This window comes from Trichechus manatus, unplaced genomic scaffold (assembly GCF_000243295.1).
Source record: "Trichechus manatus latirostris isolate Lorelei unplaced genomic scaffold, TriManLat1.0 scaffold00007, whole genome shotgun sequence".
Taxonomy (NCBI): Eukaryota; Metazoa; Chordata; class Mammalia; order Sirenia; family Trichechidae; genus Trichechus; species Trichechus manatus.
The window spans coordinates 12,090,953-12,117,593 of NW_004443943.1; the positions used below are offsets into that span (position 1 = coordinate 12,090,953).

Sequence of the window (26,641 nt, forward strand, 5' to 3'; positions counted from 1 at the left end):
ATGTTGTGGGGTTGTTAACCAATGTCATAAAACAACATGTTTACTACTGTTTTATGAGAAACTATTTGTTCTGTAAGCCTTCACCTGAAGAACAATAAAAAAAAAAAAAAAAGACCATCTGATCCAGCATGGAAAAACACCAGAACAAGATCACTGGGGGCAACGCTCAACTCTCTAGTATTGTTTAAGTCCAGTCAGCAAACTATGGCCTGCAGTCCAAGGATGGTTGCCTGTTCTTGTGTAATGGAGAGCAAAGAATGATTTTTGTATTTTTAAATGGTTGAAAAAAATCAAAAGAAGAATAATATTTTCTAACATTCCAAAATGATATGAAATTCTAAAGTTTTATTGGAAATTTCATTGGAACAAAGCCATGTTCAGTTGTTTACCTATTGTAGCTGATTGCTTCTGTGCTATTAACAGCACAGTTGAGTAACTGCAACAGAGATTATATGGCCCACAAAGCCTACAAATATACTACTGGATGTTTACTGAAAAAGTTTGCGAATTCCTAGTTTAAATTATGCGGCTCTGGCTTCGCACTTGCACAACTCACTCAGAAAATAAAACTCTTATACTTCACACAATGCACCATTGTTGGGCCATTTAGTCATCATCTATTCCCCCTAAACATGCCCCTGGTGAACCTCAGTCTGCACCAAATTGTTTCTCAGAAACACTATAGCACCCTTCCTAAGAGGAGTTGGATAAATACTATTTTCTCTACAAGGTTCCATCTCCTCTGATACTGTAGCTCCTGATATAGATTGCTGCCCAGTCTTCTGCTTGGCAGGTCCACCAGTTGATCTACCTAGCTCAGAGCTGGGACTCAATATTATAGGTTGTTTTGCCTTTGGAACTTGGAGCCGAACATCTGAGTACCAGTAGCGAAGGAGAATGGAGGAAGGCACTGACCCAACATATGCAAGGAGGACAGAAGGAGATGTGGGTAGAGGACAGAAGGAGATGTGGGTAGAGGCCAGGGCCCAAAGCACCATCATGGAGACTCATGCATGTATGGATAAAGAACTAGTGATTAGGTCTAGAAAGATGCTACATGTGGAAGATGAGGTGATTAGTAAAATATGAGGTTTTCCTGTTGGCACTGGTAAAGTAACAAAAAAAATCCTAATATGGCCACAGATTTGTTTCTAACTGGGATGGCCCTATATATTCACTTTTCAAACCTATATTGTATATACATGTAATTTATTTCAGTAGCCTCAGTAACATAGTGCCCAGCAGGAAGTATTAACTGTTATTATTTTTCTTAATGAGTAAATGCCAAACTTAAGTAGTCTGGCTTGGACCCTGATGTATTAAAAAGTACCTAGTTTAATAGCTAGAATCCACTTTGGATGCTGAGAAACAGTCTTCATTTTGCCAGCTCCAGGGACTTTTTTCTCTATGTCCAATCTTTCTTGGTAACCTGTCTGGTGCACTATTTCTCATGGGCCTTGGGATCAGCCTTGCTTATGTAAGCTGTTCCCTAGTAATTAGCCAACTGGCTACAGTCTTGCCACTCCTTTAAATATATGGTATGAATATGCCTATTACACATGAGGCAGCTGCAGCTCTGGAAGCTTTAAAAACTTGAACTGCAGTCATTCCAGACTTCCCTGATCCACTGCCACTTGTAATGCCTTACCATCTTATGTTCGACACTCCTTCCTAATCTCATCGTTTTTATGCCTCAGTACACTTCACTTTCTCTAGGCTACTTCCTGGTTCCCATCCCCTAGACTTTGTCTCAATTGACACAACTAGCCCAAGTCTAATATCATAGAGTATCAGTGATGGGATGGACCTTGGGTCAGTCATTTGTGGTTTGTAAGTCATTCTTAGTGACTTCAGGATCCCCAGTGACTTCTGGTCTCAAGAATCACCTGGAGTAATTTGGTGAGAAAAAAGGAAGACTCTTGAGCACTCGAGGAAACTTGCCCCCATAGCAGCCAGAAAAGTTCTTTTTTTTTTTTCTTTCAAATTGATTTTATTTAAACAATGAATCTATTAGCTAAATCAAAAAGTTTGAAAACCAGTGGTGATAAAATGTCATTTTAGCTTGAGGTCAACAAGTGCAGTAGTCAAAATGATTAACAGGAAATACGGCACAGGGACCAACCAATCAAAATGGACACTGGCCCTGGTGCTGTGCTAGACATCACCTCTTTTCTTTCCAGATCAATGGGAGATAATGTTAGAACTCTAACTTGGATCTTAATTTTCTGGGGAAAAATATATAAAAATATATAACATTTTTAAGATTTACTAGTAGTTATAAGTCACTGTCTTTGACAATGATCAGAATGATAAGTTAATGTGTCAAAAAATAACTTAATTAAGCTTATAGTTTCATAAACAACTTCCAAAGCTAATGAAGAAGTAGAATTGCACAAATGATTACAGAACACAATAATGAACTTATTTTGATATTTATTTTCATGGATTCCAAAATAAGAGGTGATGAAGTTACCTAGTTTTTTTTTTTTTTTTTAACACATATTCAAGAAATTTACTAATAGAAATAGATTGAGTGTAGATTTGAGGCAATTACCGAACTAATACTCTTTTTTGGACAATTTTCATAAATGTTGGAACCACTGCAGGTACTCATTAAGATAATGATTAGACTGGAAGAAACCATCCTCAGAGAATCCTTTCTGAGGAAACCATGTATTTGTCTATCATTTTCTTGTTTCTCAATGAGGGTTTAAAAAAAAATTAACATGCATGATTAGTTATAACGATGTTCTTTTGCTCTCCCTCTGGAATGATAAAGCATAATCACTGACTTATGTAACATGGTACCTTGCTTGTAAATTTGTGACGGAAGCTCCTTTTGTTGACAGTCCTCATGTCTGCCATCTGTTTGCAGGGGATAAAGCCCTGGGCTCCTCTAATTGGCAATAAATTAGGTACTAGCAGCAGGCTCTTGACAGAATCCTTCAGTTATGGTTTGAATTTTTTTTTTCAAGCTATGAATTCAACATTTTGTGGAAAGTCCAACTTCTCTCCTAAGATTATAGGAATGTAGTTATTGAGACCCTAGCTCAAGCTATCTTCTCTGTATTTATGCTAAAATCAAAGACCTCTCTTAAGTTGTCTTCTTTGTATATATTCTCTATGGTAGACTTATCCTGATTAGAAAGAAAAGCCGCTAAATCCAGGTGATTCCTATGCGTTCTTTAAAAAGAGGAAGGACACATTTATTGAGTGCTTACTACATGTCTTGTTCTGTGTATAGACCATTCCATATGTCAAATTGTTTCATTCTCAAAGCAAGTCTATAACTTAGGTAGTATTATTCCATTTTGCAGATAGGAAATCTGAGATTTAAAATTGAAGTACCTTGCCCATAGTACATAAAAATGGTGAAGTCAGGGATTAAATACTCGATTTTATTTGAAAAAGTCCATGCACTTTCCATTACACACTACATATGCCTAGGTTTGAAAAAGAGAAAATGAGGGTGAGGGCAAAGATATGTTTGTGGCACTATTTGATGCTCCTTCATCTCTTGAGACTTCAGTTAAGTAAAATGAAGGAGCTGGACTAGATGACCCACAAGGTCTCGTCCAGTTTGGTTCTCTGTGGTTAGATCAATCTGGGCTCTACCATTCAGCATAAAACCTTATCAAGTTATTAAACCTCTATGGGCTTTAATTTTTCTTCTACAAAATGCTCTATCAACCTTCCAGTTTGGATCCCATGCATGTGAAAATACATGAATTATAAAGCACTGTAGGGATATAATATGCTATAATTACTCCCCCAAATCATCTGGCAACCTCTCAACCCCCTAACCCCCCTCTCACCCTTCCCTTCACCAAATTTATTCATCCTATGCTACAGAGGCAGGATTAAGACCATCCAACTTCCCACAAGTTTCCTTATCCATACCTCAGCATTTCTCCTTTTTTCTGCTATTTTCCGAAGAAAATAAAAAGGTATATTCTCCTAGTAACCATTTTCATTTGCCCTCAGTTGCCTCCTCTGTGGCCACATTTCCATCAAATATTCCCCTCTGTGGCCCCACTTCCATTAAATATTCCCTTTAGTATTTGCTTAATCTTTCAGAATACTTGTATATACTCATCCTCATGAAACTGTCCAAGACCGTGCTAATGCCTCATACTCCCTCCCTTTTTTCTCCTTTTCTTACCAAATGTTTTGAAAGAACAACTCTTTGGGCTCACATCCTCACTGCTCACTCCACATTCTCTTTGCCTTTTATCTCAAGCCATACTTCAGTTCTATTTTCTTCTGTTGATCTTGCCACTCCTTGTATGAAATCCTTTAATGACTCGAGAAGGACAAAAATGTTTTGAAAGGTCCCATCCTCTCTTCAGCTTCAGAGTGTCCCTCTTTGTAATCTGGATTCCATTTTCACCACTTTAAACTATTTTCTTCCAGGTTACTAAACCTATTGCCTTTTTCTCTATCTTTATGCCTCTTGGCTTCACACTTGCATTTAACACTATTGATTGTCCCATTTCTCTTGAAATGTTCTCTTAGTTTTCCTGAGGTTTTATACACTGCTCTGATGGTTAATGTCTCAATTTCCTTCACTAGTTTTTCTTCCCCTGTCTAACTCTTAGATGTAAGAAATGCACCAAATTCTAAACTTTGTCCCTTTCTCTTCTCTACTCTTTTGTGTAATTCTATTGACTTTCATGGCTTCAGCTATTAACTCCATACAGGCAATTTTTAAGTTTATATCTCTAACAAGAGTTCCTTTCCAAATTCCAATCTCCTGCAGGGCACTTACTTTTAGGTGTCCAAATTGTACACCAAATTCATTATATCCTTAATGGAATACCATCATTCCTTCCCAAACATTTCCTCTTCTATAGTTATGCTGCTGCTGTTGCTGTTAGGCGACTTTAAGTTGGTTCTAACCCACAGCAACCCCATGTACAACAGAACGAAACACTGCCTGGTCCTGCGCCATCTTCACAATTGTTGTTATGCTTGAGCCCATTGTTGCAGCCACTGGGTCAGTTCATCCCCTTCAAGGTCCACCTCTTTTTCGCTGACCCTCTACTTTACCAAACATGATGTCCTCTCCAGGGACTGTTCCCTCTTGATACCATGTCTAAAGTTTGTAAGACGAAGTCTCGCCATCCTTGCTTCTAATGAGCATTCTGGCTGTACTTCTTCCAAGACAGATTTGTTTGTTCTTTTGGCAGTCCATGGTATATTCAATATTCTTCACCAACACCATAGTTCAAAGGCATTGATTCTTCTTCAGTATTTCTTATTCACTGTCCAGCTTTCACATGCATATAAGGCAATTGAAAACACCATCACTTGGGTCAGGTGCACCTTAGTCCTTAAAGTAACATCTTTGGTTTTTAACACTTTAAAGAGATCTTTTGCAGCAGATTTGCCCAGTGCAATGCATCATTTGACTGCTGCTTCCGTGGATGTTGATTGTGGATCTAGGTAAAATGAAATCCTTTACAACTTCAATATTTTCTCTGTTTATCATGATGTTGCTTATTCCTTCTAGGTCTTCTCAATCATGACTACATCCCTAATTTTTCCTTTGCTCTTTATGTTCAGTCACATGTTAAGCCCTGTGATTTTAACTTTTCATTCTTATGCATTCCTCCTGTAAAGAGTCCCATGAGCACCAATGGGATTTAGACTGTCCTAACCAGACACTCTGCCTCCAACCAACCCCTCCCTCTTACACAATTGTCAAATTAGTCTACCAAATACATAGTTAAGAGTAACATCATTTCACTGCATTAAACTGTCAGTTATCTTTATCGCAACATTCATGGTTTTCTATGAACCAGCCCCAACATGTTTGTGAAGTTCTCGACTTCCTTTACAAAGCTTCACTCTAGCCAGTTGAAATGGGTCATAGCTTCTTGTGTTGCTTAGCTGATTTCTCTATTTATATTGCTCCTCCTATATGTCCAGAACCAGCTAATAACATCGTTTTTTCCATCAAGACTTAACCTGGTTCTCTGCAGTTAAAAGTAGTCAGTTTGTTTTCTGGACCCGCATAAAAGTTTATTCTGGACACTTCTTAACCTTCTGCCCTGCATGGTAGTTATTTGTATACATGCCGCATTTGCTCTACTAAAATCTAACACCCAAAACAAGAATCTATGCTGTTCCTTCATTTCTTCCTACAGAACCTAGCACAACACTCTTGTACATGGTAGATCCTCAGAAAAATGTTAGTTGGATGGAAGAAGAAATGAATGGGAGATTGTTGTTTCTGGGAATTGGACAAAGAATATCTTTTTAGGAGATAGTCATGGATATAACTATCATTTTACAGCTTGTTACTGCTCTGGTTCCAGTGATCCAGCATAAAGGGGCCTCCAACAGTGAGATCTGTGATTCAAATGGGACCCCTTTCTACCCAGAGCCCCTGAGCTTAGCATTCCACTTTAACATTCTAGGCTGAACATCTCTGGCCCTTGGTTTCATTCCACATAGACACTAACAGTCTAGTCCAGCTGGAACAGCTCCACTAAAAAGTATGCTTTACGATTCTTTTCCTTGGGTCTGGCACTTAGCTCTTCTGATAAACTGATCTACATACACTGTAATGAGGAAATATCAGTGGAGTGCACAGACATTTTAACAGTACTCTTTGGGAGTCAATCCGATATTTGTAGTTTAACCTACAAAGAATTCAGGGCATGAGACTATTAAGCCAAAGTGGAGAGAAGAAACAGGGAAGGTCATCATTTGAACAAAATTTTAATGGCCCTAACAATCTGCCTATGCCTAAAACGGATGCTTTCTCCAAAAGCACCTCCCCTAAATACTTACATAGTAAGAAGCTGGAGAAGGAGGAATAGAGGAGAAAACTAAAACATGCTTATTCCTTATAATAATAAAGGTGGTTATTTTAAAAACTCACAGAAATATCGAGCATTGGTTGAATGCCTACTGCGTAAAAGCACTTGGTCAAACACTTCATCCCATGTTCTCATGAATCCTCATAATATCCCTACGCTGTATGTATTATCCTCATTTTACAAATGAGTTAACTGAGGTGAAGCTCCTAGTGGTTAGGTATCTTGTCGAAGATCACAAAGCTAGAATGTGGCAGAGCCAGTCACTTCTAGAAGAATAAGGGATGAAAATCAAATACAGAACTCATTTAAAATGAAATGATACAAGTATTAATAGCTCCACAAAATGATTTTTAATTCCAGGAACTTATGTATGTCACTGATATTAGTGTGCAATACACATAATAAAGCAATATACTTACTCTCTGTCGATCACAAGGCAGGTTACAGCTTCTGCAGCAATTACATTTGCTGTTCTCACATCTTCCCTATATAAAAAATAGAGATATATTGAAGTAAAATAATCTCAAATATCAAATATAAGTGTTCACTGTGATTAATTCAGGAAATGTATTAAATTATGTCAACTTTACTGATTTATCTACTTCTAAATTTAAGTTTTATGTTTCAAATTTCTTTGTTCTGAGAAACCATCTTATGCTTGTCATTAATCTCACAAATCCAGTAGTTATAATTTTCAAATCTGAAACTTCACTTAGACAACTGAAATAAAATTTGATAGCATCATTTCCTGTGCCCTTCAGGGAATTAATGAATTAACTGAATAATGAGAAGGACAGTAATGAATATGAATAGATGAGTTTTTAAAGAACCTGGAGATATACTCCTGGAAACTGAGTATCTAATCCATTTGTGTATTAATTTTATTATTACAGTCTTGAGAAAAATGGACTGTTTTATTTCCTTGCTTTAGGGAACCTGTTATTATGTGGCTAAGCTTTTGACAACTTATTGTATACAGATATTCACGTATACCAGAGTTTATGGTTCTTCAGGATTATCAGACAAATCTTGGTCACACTGACTGAAACCAGTATATACTATCTCTTTAGAAGTATCTAATTTTTCACTGCAGGAATACGTATCAACTTCTTAAGCCTTCAAAAATCTGCCCTAGTAACTACTGTTTTATCCAGTGGTCAAAAGTAGTTTTGGTGAATTAACATTTATGTTTCACTTTGAACTACTAATAATTTAATAGCACTACTGTCATGGAAACATTGTTGTACATGAATACGTACTATTTTTTCTCCAAAAATAAAATTTCTAAGTTAATTTAATTAATAAGAAATATAAGTTTAAAATGCTTTAAAGAGAGGTTCATAGAAAATAATATACTATTAATAAAATATTCTAAAACTCATAATCAAAACATCACATGTCTCTAATAAAAGGATTTTAAAGTCTTGATAACAAATGTATTTTGAAATCTTTAAGAAGAATAAGTTAGAGTTACATGTATTGAGTTAGAAGTTCAATATGTTTATCATATTGTGTTACTATGACACATTAAGTGAAGAAAGCAAGTTGTAGAGCAATTGTAGAGTAAAACACATTTTAGTAAAAAAAAACTAGACGTGTGTTTGTATACATGTTCTATAAGCATGAAAAAGTGTGTTCAACAATACCTATCAGGTTATTAATATTCATTACTATTACCCCAGTTATAGGGATATGGTTATTAATTTCTATTTTTACATCGTTTAACTTGTAATGGTGAAAAAAAAATTAATACATGTAATCTAATAAAAATATATAGTTTCAACATGATAAAAATTACTGGTCATTTAAAATATTGGATATGATTCTTCTCTTAGTCTCCACAAATACATTGATAGGTTATTACTCACCACTACCGGCTTCCTGAATTTCTCAAAGTATAAAGGCATATATTCAGTCACCCCAATTATGAGGAAGAATCAAGGTTCAGAGATTTCAAACATTTGTACTTGTGAGTCCAGATCGCAGCAAATGCTCCCCTTTAATCAATTCTCTATATATCAGCCAGCCTAATACAATTATGAGCCTCAGGTCTCTCCCCATACAACACATGCACATACATAAACCCCTCCCCTCCCCACAATTTCTCCTTGCCCTTCCTAGTATGATCCTCCCAGTGCCTCCCAGTCTCCCTCACATTCTTTGCCCTTCAGTCAAACTGGGCTCCTTTCAATGACTGAACACATCATCTCCTCCTGTCTGAGTTCTTACTTGCTTTCCCTGGGCCTAGGAAACTCCTCTCCAACTCCTTGCCTAATTCACCCCTGCTTATCCTTTAGATCCCAGCCGAAGTGCTCCTTTCTCAGGGATGCCATCCTGATTCATTAGGTCAGATTCTCTTTGTCTGAGCTCATGGCCCTCTGTACCCTTCCGTCTATCCTATCACATTAGTAATTGACACATCGTCTATTTGTCTGGTCATTTGGTTGAAGATTGTCTCTCCCCACTAAACCACATCCTCATATGGCAGGCACCAGCCCCAGTTTATCCCAAATGTATGGCACACAGGAAATGCTTAGTAAGTGGGTGCTGGAGGAATGGCATAGACACCACAGCCCCAAGTCTTTGGGTAGCATAGCAGAGATCAGGTTTTGGAGTCACACTGCATTGGCTTTGCATCCCAGCTCCATAACTCAGAAGTCATGTGAAATCCTCAGTTTCCTCATCTATAAAATAGAAAGGATAAGAGTGTCGCCTATTCGCTGTGTCGTCAAGACAATCAAATTTAAGTTTATTACAGTGCTCAGCAAACAAGAAGCAGACGGTGAGTGTTTTGTACTATTTACTACTTCTAATTGTTCTCATTACCATCACCATCATGTCCATGATGTGAGCCTCTGTCTGGTGATTTATAAAATACTCCTAGCCAGGAACAAAGTAAGAGGTTTTCTTTCTGCTCCAAACAAGTAAACAAGAAAGAATACGTGTCTAATTCCATTATCACTTTCTGACTCGGAATTTTTGGTGAAGTAAACAAAACAGGCAGAAAACATTAGGAACGCCCACTGGGTCCTTCATAAGTTGTATGAATGACTTTTTTCTTAGGAGGTTGCTCATAGCAGCATATTATTACTACAAATGACTGCCAGTCTACAAAACTAAAACAAACAAGTATCACAGCCTTATAGGAAATACATTCAAACTAGCTTTTCCTAAGTATATATTTCTATCTTGACAATACATAAATGGCTCACAAAGTTTTACAAATGTAATATATGCAAAATAATGTTTCATTATGACTATTTTCTGTTCATATAAATTTTTAAAAACTTTCATCACAAATTTCCAATATTTTAAACTTTTACCATTTTTTTGGCCTAAATTAGGTATACTTTTAAAATCAAATGCAATTTTTTTGCAACAAAAGTAAAGCAATTTGATATTTTAAAATGTAGAGGGAGGAAGAAAACCAAAGCTCAGAAGAGTGACTTAGTCAATAGAAATTAAATATTTTTATCTAAAAAAGGAAAATTTGCAAGTTCATGGTCTAGAATCAGGCTTCATACCTTGCGAAGTGACATATGTTACAGCTGAAGTGATGGATAACACTGGGGGAAAACAACATCTTAAACAATAAATTATAATCGCCATTTATTGAACCACTAGTATATGTCAGGAACTAAATAGTTAGCTCCATTTCTCATTTAACACGTATAACAGAGTTTGGGTATTTTATCCCAAATTTACATATGGGAATAGGAATTAGGTAACATGCCCAATGTCACACATAGCCTAGTCAGTTGCAGCCCGGGAATTTGAACACAGATCTGGTTGACTCCAAAGTCCATATTCTTTCTACTATAATGCATTGCTTATGTACTTTATCAGATTTTAAATCAACAACAATTCTAAATTCGTTTGATGCAGAATAAATCTTGAGCAGCATTATGAAATATATCTGTCAATTATGAAAATTACATTTATTTGTGAAAGAAAAATGGCACTAATATATTTGTGGGTGATGGATTATAAAACCAATAGGGTGAGCCATTTTGATCCTCAATTGTTAGAATGCTTACCTGTGACTCTGCCTTAGCACTGCTATGTTTTGTTTTGTTTTTTAATAATAATGTTACATAACAATAGGAAATTAATCAATGCCAAGTTCATTCAATGTCAAACTCTTTTTGTCACTGCATTCCTACTGTTAAGGTGCTTAATGCCTTATGTCTGTCTATGCTGGTGTTTAGAAATGCTGCCCCTGTGCACTCAAAGAGCCTGCTCTGGAGAGAGACAAAACGTTTTCTGACCTAGTATTTACATATGTTAATCCTTTATTTTAGGAGTGATGGTAGAAACTTCTAATGAAAGAATATTACGGATAGAAGCTAATGATACCAAAAAATCAAAAACAGAGAGAAAATATTGATGTCGTCGAGGATTTCATTTTACTTGGATCCACAATAAATGCCCATGGAAGCAACAGTCAAGAGATCAAACAACGTATTGCACTGGGCAAATCTGCTGCAGAAGACCTCTTTAAAGTGTTAAAAAGCAAAGATGTCGCTTTAAGAACTAAGGTGCGCCTGACCCAAGCCATGGTATTTTCAATCACTTCATATGCATGCGAAAGCTGGACAGTGAATAAGGAAGACTGAAGAAGAATTGATGCCTTCGAATTATTGTGTTGGCAAAGAACATCGAATATACCATGGATTGCCAGAAGAAGGAACAAATCTGTCTTCGAAGAAATATAGCCAAAACGCTCCTTAGAAGCGAGGATGGTGAGACTGTCTCAAGTACTTTGAACATGTTATCAGGAGCGACCAGACCCTGGAGAAGGACATTATGCCTGGTAAAGCAGAGAGTCAGCTAAAAAGAGAAAGCCCTTCAAGGAGATGGAATGACACAGTGCTGCAACAATGGGCTCAAACGTAGCAATGATTGTGAGGATGGCGCAGGACCCGGCAGTGTTTCATTCTGTTGTATACAGGGTTCCTATGAGAACTGACTTGATGGCACCTAACAACAACAAAACTGATGATCCTGTGACTATGTATGTTTATTCCCTTTCAAGGTCCAAGCACCAGGTTGAAAGCAGATGTCATTTGGCTTGAGATATAAAATTCTATGTACTCTTACAAAAGAGAAGTCCTAATAACTCCATGTTGTTATTTTATCTCTACCCCTACACCTAGCTGTTATGATAGTGGCTTTACACAGAGGAGTATCTACAAAGTCAGGAAGGGCTTCATGTAATGCTGGTTTAGAGGTGATCAAAGGGATGAGAGAGGGGAGTATTATTTTCTTAAACTGAGTTTTCTTCCTCTTTTTTTCTTTCCTTCCTTCCCGCCTTCACTTCCTTCCTCCCTCTTCCTTATTATGTAATAATTTCTAACCAAAGAATATATGAGATTTTTTAAAAGCATTGACCACAGAGAATTTTATAACTAGAATTATAAGATAACCCCCATCTATTTAATTAAAAACTTTTGCAAAACACACACTGCTTCTGAACACTCAGCACACTAGGCCTCTATGATAAGTAAATGTCTATGTAATCTATGTACAGTCCAGATCTAACATACCCATTGTCTTTAAAATAAAATCTCATGTTCATCCAGTTCTGTATCTGCATATTAGTTCTTTTCAGTATGACAATTAATACACATGTACTATTGCAGAAGCAGTAACTGTTTGGCACGTTAACAAATATTTCACTTACAAACTTGCTATTGATTAATGAATAATTACAGGAAAGCTAGGCAGTTTAGTAGTTTTCTGTTTTTAAGCATTTTTGCACTAGTTAGAAATTCCTTTCAATGAAATTATAGCAAACGAAAAAAACCTAAAAAACATTTGCAAATACAGTTTTCTGTGCACTGACTCTGATATTCTTCGAACTTCATCACTGGAATCCTCATCATCGCTGTAGCCCAAAGTGTAGTCACTGTCAGTATCTGAATAATCCATAGCAAGTGCTCATATTGATTCTTCTCATTCTGAAGCAATTCTCTTGTGTATCATGCCTATAGAGAGCTCTAGGGTGCACCAATATCTCAGAGGAACAAACAGAGTGCACGAGGCCAAGGCAGAACATAGTTCAAGAAAAGTAGCTGTCTGAGCTGGGGTTCTCCCATTTCAGCTCTGGTCAACGTGACTGCTGTCAACAGTCCTAGTGATTCCTCAGAGCCAGCCTTCATGGAAACTGACACTGCTCTAACCGCTTATGAGCTTACAGCAATCCATGGGTCAGAGCCCTTCACTCCCGTTCAAGTGCAACAATTTAATGTCCCCAGTTAAGTTTGGTTCATATAAGACAAAACAAATCTTTTTCATCTCAAAATCAAATGCAATCAAAAGATATTAAAAATTGATAGGATATAAAAACCATCTGAGAGCCACTTAAAATGAAATTATAGTATTGAATTAATTATGAACTAAATTTGTAGAGTTTGTGGCAAATCCGACCAGGCTATTTGAAAATTGAGTCCCAGAGCAGATAATTGTTCTTTCAGAAAAAGCCATCTCAGGCCATTTGCTGACTCCTCTTTCCACTCAGTCAAGAAGCTATTACAAGATGATTTATACCTCAAACATTCTATAGAGCTCATATACTAAGGGTAAAATGAATTGATACATGCAAATAGTTATATGTCTTCCAACCATGTTAGCACAGAGTAAGCAACCAATAAATGTTAGCTATCTTTATCATCATCCTCATTATTACTTTACAATCCTCTGACATTTAAGAAGCATGTGACCCTTTTGAATACACCCACCCTCTTGAAATCCCTTCCCTAAATTTTTATAGTCAGTCTCTCAATTCTTTTCTGATGCCACCTTTTCAATTTATTTTCCTGAGTCCTCTTCCCTAGTTTAGTGAAATATATGTATTCCCCCCAAATTTTATTTTTGGCCTTCTTTTTCTTGCTCTGAATTTTCTCACTGGGGAATTCTCACATAATCCCATGGCATCAACTATTAGTTTTGAACTGACTTCCAAGTCTTCGTTTCTGTTACCTCTCCTACTAAACACCCCTGCCTGGAAGTCCCATTGCAGCCTCCAATTCAAACCTAACTAATTTCCTCCTAAACTCAAAGCCACTGTGTTTCCTAGGTTTTCATATCTAGGCAAATAGCATCCCCATTCTTGCATTCACCTGGGGTCAAAAGATTAGATTCATTATTTACTCTTCCCTCTCAATCATCACTTTATGTTTGATTGGTCATATTGGTTCTATTTTTACTTCTTATATGCATTCTCCCTTTGCATTCCCATAGCCACTGTTTGGCTTTGGGCCTTCACCATCTCTGTCCTGGACCACTGATCTGACCTTTTCACTAATCTCCTGATTCCACACTCTCTCCCTCTTCTAGCCCATATCCCACCTTGCTGTACATTTTTTAATGTAAACCTACTCATACCAACTCATTGCAGAAAAAATTTCAAAGGAAGCCCTTACAAAATAAAAAAGGGCCAAGTCTTTCATTTAGAGTTTGAGATTCTCCATTATCTAACTTATTATCTCTCCTATATTGACTATCCTCTTCTGCACTTGCAACAGATAACTGTTTCCTTAATGTACACCAGCCACTAATCATCTCCCTGCCTGTGCACATGCAGCTGGATCCTCCAAGAATCCCATATGCTGGCTCAAACGCTCTTCATCCATGCAAACTGCCATGTTCCTCCAAAAGCAATTTTAAAAGGAGAAAAACAATTTTCCATATAAGAAAAATTTTCTATGCATTAATTAAAGACAAAATATAGGTAAACAAAAAAGGGGGGAAACAGAAAAATTCCATCATACCATCTACCAGGAGATAAGCAAGGTTAACACAATTCAAATCCTATATATTCTTAAGTATCTCTAAGTACTATTTTTCATATTTAATGAATAATAATACATAGTTATTTAAACCAATATTTATTGAGGACTATCATATTCTGTGTGTGTGGGCCTTGTAGCCCAGTGGGGACAACAGATGTTAAATTAGTACACAAATGTATAAATTAAAATGTTGACCAAACAGGATGCAATCAGAGATAATAGGGAGGATCTCATTTGGTGGTTAGGTGATTTAAAGGACAGAACAGACTTCTGAGGACATCTAGATACCAAAACCTGACGAATGAGTTGAAAGGTTAACAAGATCAGGAGTTATGTGTATTCCAGGAAGTGAGTACAGTGTATGCATGCTATAGCCCCGAAGTAGGAAGACGTTTATTGTAACACACACACATATAAAACAAAAACAGTTGCTCTTTAATCAATTCCTACTGATGGTGACCCCATGTATGTCAGGGTAGAACTGTGCTTCATAAGGTTTTCAATGGCTGATTTTTTGGAAGTAAATCGACACTGTTTCCCGCACACTCACCCCCCACCACCCCACCCCCGCCTTCACTCCCGGTGCCTCTGGGTGGACCTGAACCTTAAACCTTTCCTCCAACATTTTGGTTATTAGCCGAGGGTGTTAACCATTTGCACCAGCCAAGGACTCAAAGTATCACAAATAAAGTTGGAATTCAGGAAGTGAGGAAAAGAAGGCAGAGGTCAGAAGAGGAAAGCAGGGGTCAATCCAACCAGGGCCTGTAGGCTCTAGAAAGGTTTGTTTTTTTCAAATAAATTGACTAAGGGAAGCACTTTTTCTTTTCCATAGTAAGTGAAAACTACAAAATTGAAAAGCTTAACCTCATTTAGAAGGAACACTTTGTATGCCATGATGAAACAAAGTTTCAAAGAAATCATTTTAGATTCATAATATTAGAGTACTGATAGCCTTTCTACATATTAAATGTTACTGCATAGCCATTCATACATTAAAGAATACATCAAAACAGAAAACATGAAATCTCCCTTTCAGAATCCTACGGTGTAGAATATAGGAGTAATGAAACCACAAATACATTTAAAAAATCAGTGTATTATCAACTATATATATCAACTGTATGATCAATACAGACTTGAGTTTAAAGCAGACCCATTTTCGGGAATCTGCCAGAGGCAGTTTATAGTTTCTCATTAATATTAGGAAATCATGATGATCTCAAAGAGAATGATTCTCTAGGCAGAAAAATTGTAACTGTTATCATAAAGCAACTCGAAAGTTTATTCTTTTGGTCACATGGATGGATGGATTTTTCCATTTATTATATGGATTCACTTCCTGAGAGCATGCATATCCCCTTGAATCTATATCCATGGAAAGGTACAATAACTAAAAAGAGAGTAATGAAGTTGGGAGAACTCAATTTCCATGCTCTTTTGTCATATTACTTCTGCTGGGTTAATACCATAATGAATGTTTTATCTGACATATGAACTTCACATTCAATGGCATGCTTCAATAACAATGAACATAGACATTTATTAGATTGAACCAAATGAAATTGCCCTTCTTGTAGGTTAAAAACAGTCTGGTATTAGCAATTTCATATGGTTCAACCAAATACATGGAATATAATCTAAGTGAAGGAGGGGTGAGCAATTGCAGAAGGACATGAAAGATATATATTGCTATTTCTTTTCTGATGCACTTCCTTTGTGACACTCGTTGAACTGAGATTTAACAGTAATCCATACTTCTTCCATATTCCATACTTGAATTCATTTATTCCTCTGAATGTTAAGACATGATGATGAGTTTTTCTCCTCTATCTAGTCAATACAGTTAATTCTTCCCACATTCCATCCTAGCTGGGGTAAGAAATTACAACTGAAGAAATTCTGAGTCCTAGTTTCCTTTCTATTAGGCTACAAACAGTGTTTACTCTGTACTTTGGATTCGAATATTAAACTCTTTGGCAAAGTCTCATAATTTAAAAAAATGTCTCCCAGAGAGGATTTTACAGAGAGAGGGAAGAGCTTGTTGTTCTCATTTATTCCCTGGTATTATTTTATTACTAGTTTAGAAGTACAGATATAGTATTATATTGCTATTGTTTTCTTAGGTACCGATTTGGCCTATTTCTAAGTGGTTCAGAGGCATTTAAATTTAAGTGGAAAAAAAAGGAGAAGGAAGAATCTTATGTTATTAAAACTTTAAAGAATCAAAACTGTAGTGCAAGATAACAGATGCTCTGCTCATTTAGTCAAATCAAACTTTCACTTAGCTTTTAACTCTATCTTTCCTCTTCCCTGAACCATACTTCATAAAATAATATGAATTAAGGCAAGTCTGATGGTTGCTTTTACTTTTCAGATAGGGATGCTTGTAATTTTGTAATTTATTGGCCAAAGAAAAAATCTGAATTTGGGGAGAAGATATTAATAGACAAATTATTACATAAGTGTGTCATGGGTAATGAGTAGGGAATAAAATCTTTTCCTACTGATCTTTTCCTTTTTCTTTGTTTCTTCTACATTCCACAGAGTAGAAAAATAATTCTTCAATTTTTCCTATCTTGAAAGAAGAGAAAAAAGAAGCATATTGGAAAGATGGCTGGAATTGATGCACCAGTAAACCTCAAATGATGCACATGGGAACTGAATGTAAAGCTGTACTGTCGCCTACTTCAAACGTTGGTTACTTAAAGTACATTTAAGCCAGGACTGTGTTCTCCCCTGCAGAGAACTGTTGGCAACATGTGAGGAAAGTGTCTCCTATTTCTTTTCCTATTGCCAATTTACTGTGTGACCTTGAGAAAATGCCAAATTCTCTGTGTCATTTTTTCACATGTGAAGTGGTGGTTGAAATCACTGCACTGTTCTCCTCTGCAATTAGTTTGGGTTTCACAGACACAGACACTTTTTAAAAAGTTCTAATTATCATGGTTTTTAACACTCCTGAGACGATTCAGTCTGTCCAAGGATACTTCTTTAGATAGGAAAAGGATACTGTAAGTCTATAATTGTGATCTACTCTCTGAATATGTAAATGACATACATGGCAGTTATGGAGCATATATATTTTCATGGTAATATTTTACATCAGTGACTGCATTTTTACATGGAAACCAATTAAGTTCACTTGAAAGAACAGATTCTCACAATCAGATAACATGTTCCTCTAATAAGCAATGCAATAAATGTTTATGAAACCATATTTAAACTATTAAAAATTAAAATTGAGATTTTATGAGGCTCCTTGAGGAAAGATAAGTATCAGGATTTAAAAATAGAGCTAAACTGAAAAAAAAACTTTGTTTCTTGGTATTCATTTCTCAAAGATTTCCCATTTTGCCTTAACTATTTAGAGTGTATCAAATATACATCTTTTAAGCAGATACCTTCTTGCTAATAACATCTTATTATTTAACAAGCTAAGTAGAGAGTTAGCTCTCTAAACAGAATTCTTCAGTGGCTTCAGAATTCTGTGCATCTAATGTTTATTTGTTAACATCATCCAGACTGAAGACTGAAGACAATTTGGTCTTTAGACAAGTAGAAGACAAATAGAAGAAACAACTTGATTGGTAAAGGAAGAAAAGTCATAGCTCTGTCTATACACGCCAATTTGAAAAAAAAGTGCTAAAGTCAAACTATTATAAACAATCAAAACTCCCACAGTTGACATTAGTTAGACAAAAAAACAGGGTATTAAATTTAATGAATGTATTGATTTTTATCAAAAAGTTTGATGTATTAGACAGACTTACTCTACCTGTTCAGCACCTGTTTTATATATATATATATACACACACATATATATGTATATGTATGTGTATGTGTGTGTATATATATAAACGCGTTGCTGTCGAGTCAATTCCATCTCATAGCAACCCTATAGCACAGAGCTGAACTCCCCCATAGGGTTTTTAAGGAGAGGCTGGTGGATTTGAACTGCTGACCTTTCGGATAGCAGCCAAGCTCTTAACTGTTGTGCCACTGTATATATATATATATATATATGTACATACACACACACACACACACATATATATACATACATATACACATACACAGTATTATTACGCAAATAACACGGACTTGTACATATGTTTGCCAATGGCACCCTCTCCCCTGCCCCAGGTATTTTCCTAAGGGCATGCTATGCTAATTTTTTAAAGCAACATTAAAAAAAAAATCAGCATAGCAGCCCTTAAGCAAATAATCATTTTATGCAAACAACCATTTCAGTATATATATGCAATGAAATGGCTTTAAAATATTGTACAGTTTAAATATCTGAATCATTCAAAAAATTGAAGCTGTATCTCTCATATTGTCCCCTGCTTCAAAGTGTGCATATTGGCAAACTACGTGTATGGTTCAGTGAATACAATATTTATCCATCAAACACCTACTCCTAGGCACAAGAGATAAAAGACGGAACATAAGAGATAAAATATCTGCCTTCAGAGAGCTTATATTCTAGAAGAGGAAAGTTACAGTAAACAAACAAGAATATAATTCAGAAAGTTATGCTAGGACAACTGGCTAGCATTTGGAATAAAAAAAAAAAGAAATTAGATCTCACCTTACTGCTAAAACAAACCAAAATAAATTTCAAATAATTCCAAGATTCACAAGTTAAAACAAGGCATAAAGCATTAAAAGAAAACATGAATACAGTTTTTAGACTGTGTAGTAGACAAAGCCTTTATAAGACATATAACATAGAAAATTTAAAAGACTGATAAACTCAACCAAATACAGAAAACATTATAAGGGAGATAAAACACAATAAATGAAGACAAAGTACAGACTGAAAAACTGCAATTCATATCACCCACAAAAAGCCAATTTTCTTAATATGTAAAGAGTTTCTACAAGGAAGTAAGAACATAAAACACAACACTCCAACTAAAAAATGAGCAAAGGATATTAACAGACAGCTCACCAACAAGGAAAGAGAAATGGTTTTCAAGCATATGAAAATATACCACATCTCATTCAGTGGAAGAAATGAAAAAGGCATGGGAATACATTGTTGGTAGAATATGATCTAGTATAACCTTTGTAGAGACAATTTAGCACTTTTTATTTTTAAAAAATTGCTTACAATTATTTATCCTACATATGTACTCAGATTTTTGGAAATGATTTTATAGTCTATTGCTACAGCATTGCTTGTAATAACAAGGCTGGAAATAACCTAGATATCTATCAATGTGGGATTGATTAAATAAATTTTTGTACAGTAGTGTAATAGAATATTAAGCAACCATTAAAATGACTGAAGAAAGCCTGTCAGTATACACTGAAATGTATAATATTCAGGATATCTTAAGTGAAAAGAGCATGGTGCAGAACCATATGTGTTTGGAGCCATTTGTGTAAAATATACACACATAGATGCACACACACAAATAAGCATATATTTTAAATGCAGATATTGTTTCTGGAGGGATAAGAAAAAGTAATTACATCCGTGGAGGGGGAGGTGTGATTGAAGAACAGAAGAAGGAGAGAGAATGACTTTTGTAGCTTTTGAATTTTGTATACTTGAATTACCAGTCATAAAACTAAACATTTTTTTTTAAATTAAGTACGTGAAAATACAGAAATCTCCCCTTATAAGCAATTTCTGGGTAGACATGCTGATGAGGTCTTTTGCTCCCCCTGAAGGTCTTGTCTCTGTTGTACATCCCTGGGCCACCCCTCAACCCTCATAGCAAAACTATCCCAGCTAGCAGGCCCACAGCACTCTTATGCCGGCTTAGCCTGACCATAAAGAAAAGATACCAGCTTAGCAGGTGGAGCAAGAAAGACGTTTGGCACAGTATCCTCCAGTGTTAACTGACAGCACTGCCTTTTGTCCCCTTTTCACCGGCAGCAATTTTAGGGAATAGATGTCAAACTAAGGAAGGTATTTTTTTCAGCAGGGTCATCTGCCTCTTAAGTTGACATTTAACAACTCTTAGAGCGGCATTTTGGATCTTTTAAAAGGTTAAACTACCAAAAGTACGTGTGTATATACAAATAGATACCCATGCATGTATGTAATAATTAATACCTACACTTAATATTGCTTTCAGATTATCTTTTCAATATGTCCACTAGTAATTAAGAAATGGATTTTCTTTTCATAATGATTGTTTCATAATTTAATAAGGTGCATTAACCACGTACATTATATCATCATAAAGCTTTGCACTGAGAGAGTAGAGAATAGTGGTTAGAAGAGCAGATCCAAAAGTAACTTAATCTAAACTGAAATCCCAGATGTTCCACTTACTAGGTGTGTGATCTTGATGAAACTCTTTAAGTTCTCTGCTTCTCAGTTTTCTTGTGAGAAAAATGGGGAGAATAATCGTATTTAACAGGGCTAATTTTGTGAAGAATATGTAAGTAAACATACGTAAAGCACCTAGATCAGTATCTGATATACGGTAAGCACTCAATAAATATTATTATTATTATTTTAATTATTATTATTTCATTATTATTATAGCATGTCTAACCCCACTAGATTCTATGCACTATTGTTTACTATTGTTTATCTACTGATAAACCATAATAACTGTCAAGCCTCTTCTATTAAGTGGCAAAATTCCTCAATGCTTAATAGTCATCTCTTCATAGTGAGTAAGTCCCTCTGTTAATTAAAAAAAAAATGCTTTCAAAGCCAATCAATGATTTGAAATCACATTGATGAAATTTGTTACTATGGCCTGCTCCCTGTATAATCTGAAACCTGCAGAAATGAATGAAAATGATTTCTTGCTATGACAGAGAAAAGAATGACTTTCATTCATTTATTTATTCCATAAAGTAGAGTTGCCAGATAGCAAATATTTTATGCTTTCCATGTCACATATCCTTTCTGTCACGTATTTGTTGTGTGTGTGTGTGTTTTCCAGTTTAAAACATATAAATCATTCACAGCTTGGGAGCTATACAAAAACAGACTACAAACCTGTTTGCTTATACCATATGCTTGCATAATTAAAAGATATCTCCTTTAAGCAGCAGTCCACTATCTGGCACACAGAATTGCTCAATAAATGGATGTTCTCCCAAGTATCAGTGCAGCTAAGTTTTTTGGTTGGTTTCAATTGTGTGACAGCTGTTATAAAATAACCCCACTCTGTTACCATAGGGGTCTCCAGATTATCAACTATAAAATCGGGGTAACAATTCAGGTCTCTTGTTACTCGCCTCCCAATATGCCCAATACAACAGGCACTCAATTAACACTTATTTCCTAATTGTAAGGGAATACTTAGTACACCAGCCCTCCAGCCTTCACAGAGCAGTAACTCTGAATGGAGCATGGTAGGTGATATAGAGAGCAAATGCACAGTCAGTTCCACAGAACCCAGTTCATGTCAGGGGATGGTGTTGGCGAAGAATATTGAATATACCATGGACTGACAGAAGAACGAACAACTCTTGGAAGAAGTACAGGAAGAAGCAAGGATGGCAAGACTTCGTCTCACATACTTTGGACATGTTATCAGGAGGGACCAGTCCCTGAAAAAGGACATCTTGCTTGGAAGAGGATCAGAGAAAATGAGGAGGACCCTCGTGAGACGGATTGACACAATGGCTGCAACAATTGGCTCAAACATAGCAAAGATTGTGAGGACAGTGCAGGACCGGGCAGCATTTCATTCTATTGTACATGGGGCCACTGTGAGTTCAAACAGGCTCGACAGCATCTAACAACAGTAAGAACACTGAATAGCGAGAAAAAAGAGAAAATTGTTGTATGGATTAAGGAAGACTTCTTGGTGGTGCTAACATTGTCACTATTAACTTTATCTAAATATTTTTCTTCTTACAATTACCCAGGAAGGATTCAATGGTTTACCCAAGCGGTTCACTTTAGTCTCTAAGAGCAAGAGATAAAATAACAAACCCAGAAAACGAGAAAGTATATTGGCCACACATCACCTCCTGCTAGTCCTGTTTTTTCTCCCTTCCAGTGATTTTATAAAAGTTTAGAGATGTGGTAAAATGATCTATTGGATTTTCAAAGGCATATGTTAGCACGTATAGCCATTTATCATTTCTCCAGTCCCAACTCTGCTAGCCTCATTTCTCTCTTCTCCCCTGTTTGCTCTCAGAGTTTCAGCCATTAGGAGTCACTTGCTGTTCCCTATACACAAAGCTTTCTCATGCTTTTTCACAGGCTGTTCCTAGTGACATGACCAATCCACTTTCTTTCTTGATGAATTTCTATGTGCATCACAGTTCTTATCTGAGGTATACCTTCTTCCCGTAAGTTTTCCCTGAACTTCTCCATCATCAGTCCATACCCAACCCTTAGCAACACAGCCAACGCCGGGATCTTCCCATGTACTTCCACATCACTCTGTTCATGCCTCTAACATATCCTATCACACTGCAATATAACTGCCTATAATCTGTCTTAACTGCTAGGCTGTAAACTCTTGGAGGGCAAGGATGTTGTCTTTTTCCCCTTTATACACCCAGCACCTAGGAAAGTGACTGGTTTAGAGTCTTTATCAGAAACTTTATTTAGGGTTGTTGTTGCTAGGTGCTGTCCAGTCGATTTTTGACTCAGACACCCCCATGTGACAGAGTAGAACTGCCCCATAGGGTTTTCTAGGCTGTAATCTTTACAGGAGCAGATTGCCAGGTCTTTCTCCCACAGAGCCACTGGGTGGGTTCAAACTACCAACCTTTCGGTTAGCAGCCGAGCACTTAACTGTTGTGCCACTAGGGCTCCTTTTTATTTAGGGTAGCTAGATAAAATACAGGATGCCCAGTTCCATTCAAATTTCAGATAACGAATAAGTTTTTACTCTAAGACATATGCTAAATCTATTGATATGATTATATGTTATTTATGTTATAGGTTTATATGTTATTTAGAATATTAAAAACACAGTTGCCATGGAGTCTATTCTGACTCAGGACAATCCTACACATGTCAGAGTAGAACTGTGCTAAACAGCATTTCAATGAGTAATTTTTTGCAAGTAGGTTGCCAGGCCTTTCTTCTCAGGTGCCTATGGATCAACTTGAACTCCCAATCTTTCTTTTAGTAGCCAAGTGCATTAATCAGTTGTACCACCCTGCATTATTGCATAAATGATATCTGCTCTTTAGAGAAAAACTTTGCCAATCCCTAAATAGATGAAGCAACTGAGATGCAGAGAGATTCAAGGAACTGCCAAAAAGTGTCAGACTTGGATCTAACCTAGATTCATCTGTTCCCCATGTCCATGTACTTTCCACCAATTACACTATCTCCCTGACCTTGGAAATATCTGCCTTTGCCAGTTCTGAGGCTGTGCTCACAAGGTGTTACTCCACAGGCTGCACTGCCAATTGGACCATCCTAACTGGGTAACAACATAGCCATGAACTCACATTCCGCTAATCCCAACTCCAGTGTTCTCAAAAGAACACTGCCCTACCTCTCCCTTCCGTTCTTCTGATTTTACGCGTCTATATCCTGAGGGCAGACAATCTAATCAGACCCAAGTGCTTAATTAATGTTTTCTCAGCAGTAACAGAAATGAAATCTACACTGCAGCTAATTACTTAGTGATTCAACAGTAACTTTTGCAGACTCTAACTACATCTACAATGGCTCGAAAGGAAAAGCTCAATAAATACAATTTATAGTTTAAGAAAACATTGTTCCATTTGACAGATTTTAAAAGATTGTACAGCAAATAATCTGATGATTAAATAATGTCTTAATAGAATTTTTAATAATCTTAATTAAGATATCTAGTAATTTTAATCATGTGCAGCAACAGCACCAGACTTGCAACCACTAGAAATATCATTTTCAGTCTTAATCACAAAATCAAGAAATCTAATGACTCATATCACTACTACAGAATCAACTGTCTAGTACTTTGATTTCTAGAGAAAATCAGTCAACCACTCCATCAGACACAAGCTGTACTTATTTTCTTGCTCTGACCCCAAGATTGTGGGCTGATATTATTTATAACAAACTAGCCAAATCTGTATTCCTAATCCAAAGTGTATCTAAAGGATCAGTTTTTTTCTTAATTCTTTTCTTCTCTCCCTCCCTCCCTCTCCTCCTTCCTTTCTTGTTATGTTTCCATCTGTACATCCATTCATCCATCCAATTGCTGTGTCTAAAATGTGTACGAAATCATGTTAAGCACTACGACAGATACAGTGATGAATAAAGCACAATTCTTACTCTCAAGTTTAGTAAAGGCAAATATGGAAGTTTGGAAACAAACCTTTATTCTAAACTAATGGTAGATTATCAACTCTCTGAAGTCATTTTAATTAATAAGGAAGTAATATTTATTGAGACTTCCGAGCAACACGGCACTATAGTCAGAAGCACCATGCCATCCCTCCACAGCAAAGATCAGAAAAACTAAGTCATACAGAGTCACATGTCAGTCCCGAAACCCTAAGCATCAAATGAAGAGATAAAGAACTCAGCCAAGCACCAAATGGAATAAGAAACTGACCGAGAACAGAGAGCAAGTATAGATACATGCAGAGGTCCCATATCAGCTACTGCACAACGGATCCACCATCTTGGACTTCTATCAGAGATCGGCGAACAGGGGGTACGAGAAAGCAGCTTCATGGAGCTTCCAGAAGGAGACAGAACTACCAGTAACCAATGATAAATGCTTTCCCACCTCCCACCCTTCTTCACCCCCACTCGGCCCACTCTGCTTCCCACGGCCACAGTCTCTTTGCCAGGAAACACCAGCTTCACCCTGGTGTTGCTTGGATTCCACCCGCCTATACTGGCAGGCTCACTGAGTGCCATTTGTTGGCTGCTGGTGTTGTTTTTTTCCACTTCATTAGATTTCTTCCTTACCTCTCACCATCTCTCCCTCTTTTCTCTCAAATAACTGGCTCCATGGCCATCTTTGCTTCTTCCTGGGGGGCTTCGAGGTGCTGCATGACTGTGGAACTGCTTCTGGGCCCGTGCCACCGCACTGGTGGGACACACGGGGCTTTGTTTGTTTGTTCTGATTGTTTTGACTTCTTTGTTTGTTTTCTTTTTCTTTTCTTGCCTTGGGAGCCCCTTCCAGCTGGGCAGTGACACACGGCTTGGGAGATACTCCCTTACTCTCTGCAGACGCACAATGACATCCCTGGGGGCATTTCTTTTTTCTTGTCTTTTCTTTTTTCTGGTTTTGTTTATTTTTTTTGGGGGGGGGGTTGTTTCTTTGTTTTCTTTTCTTTTCTCTCTTTTTCCCTTTTTGTCTTTCTTCATTTCCATTTTCTCAATTTACTCATTTTTTTCTTTTACCCTTTTCCTTTCTTTTAATTTTTGTTTTTCTGTATTTCTCAGTCTCTCATCTCTCCACTCCAATAGAAAGCGCCCTTTTTTGTTCATGTGTATGTTTTTGGCCCCTATTCCTCTCTCCTCTCTCTCCTCTTTCCCATACCCATCTTAGCTCCACACATCACAGTCTCCCCCCTCTTTCTTGCCTACCTGCATCGTGCGCTGAACATCACACCCCCAAGCAGCACAGGCATGGCCTACTGGAACCTGCCCTGCACTGATTCCTGGCCCGCCCTGTCAGCCCTAGTACGTGCCACAAACAACCCATCCCAGCAACTCCCCTTCAGCTGGACCTGCCTGGCTGTACCATACCTGAGTGACCGACCCTGCCCATTGGAGAAGGAGGTGAAAAGTATCATTCCCACAGACGAGCAAACAACAAAGAACACAGAGCCTGCCTGCTCAGACATAACCAAATACAACAAAATAGCAGGATGAAATAAACAAATTTACAATCAATAAACGAAGAAAATAACTACTGAATGCCCCGAAGACAGCTGACAATATCAAAACATATACAAAAACAGGACAGGATGGTTCCAGTAAGCGTACAAAATAAAACAGCAGATGACTTTCCAGTAGAAGAAAAGGCACTAGACCTAACTGATAGGGAATTCAAATCTCTAATATTCAGAATTATCCAAGAGATGAAGCAAAAAGCAGACAAAAATGAGGAAAAAATAGACAAA

General features: G+C 36.9%; 1 protein-coding gene across 1 annotated transcript in view; it reads right to left on the reverse strand.

The window, feature by feature from the left end:
* Positions 1-26,641, reverse strand: part of PRKG1 (protein kinase cGMP-dependent 1) — a 570,089-nt gene that overhangs the window by 151,238 nt on the left and 392,210 nt on the right. Inside the window, exon 6 of the mRNA XM_023739537.1 lies at positions 7,247-7,312. Within this exon, the coding sequence (XP_023595305.1) occupies positions 7,247-7,312 (66 nt within the window). The remainder of the gene's footprint in view (positions 1-7,246; positions 7,313-26,641) is intronic.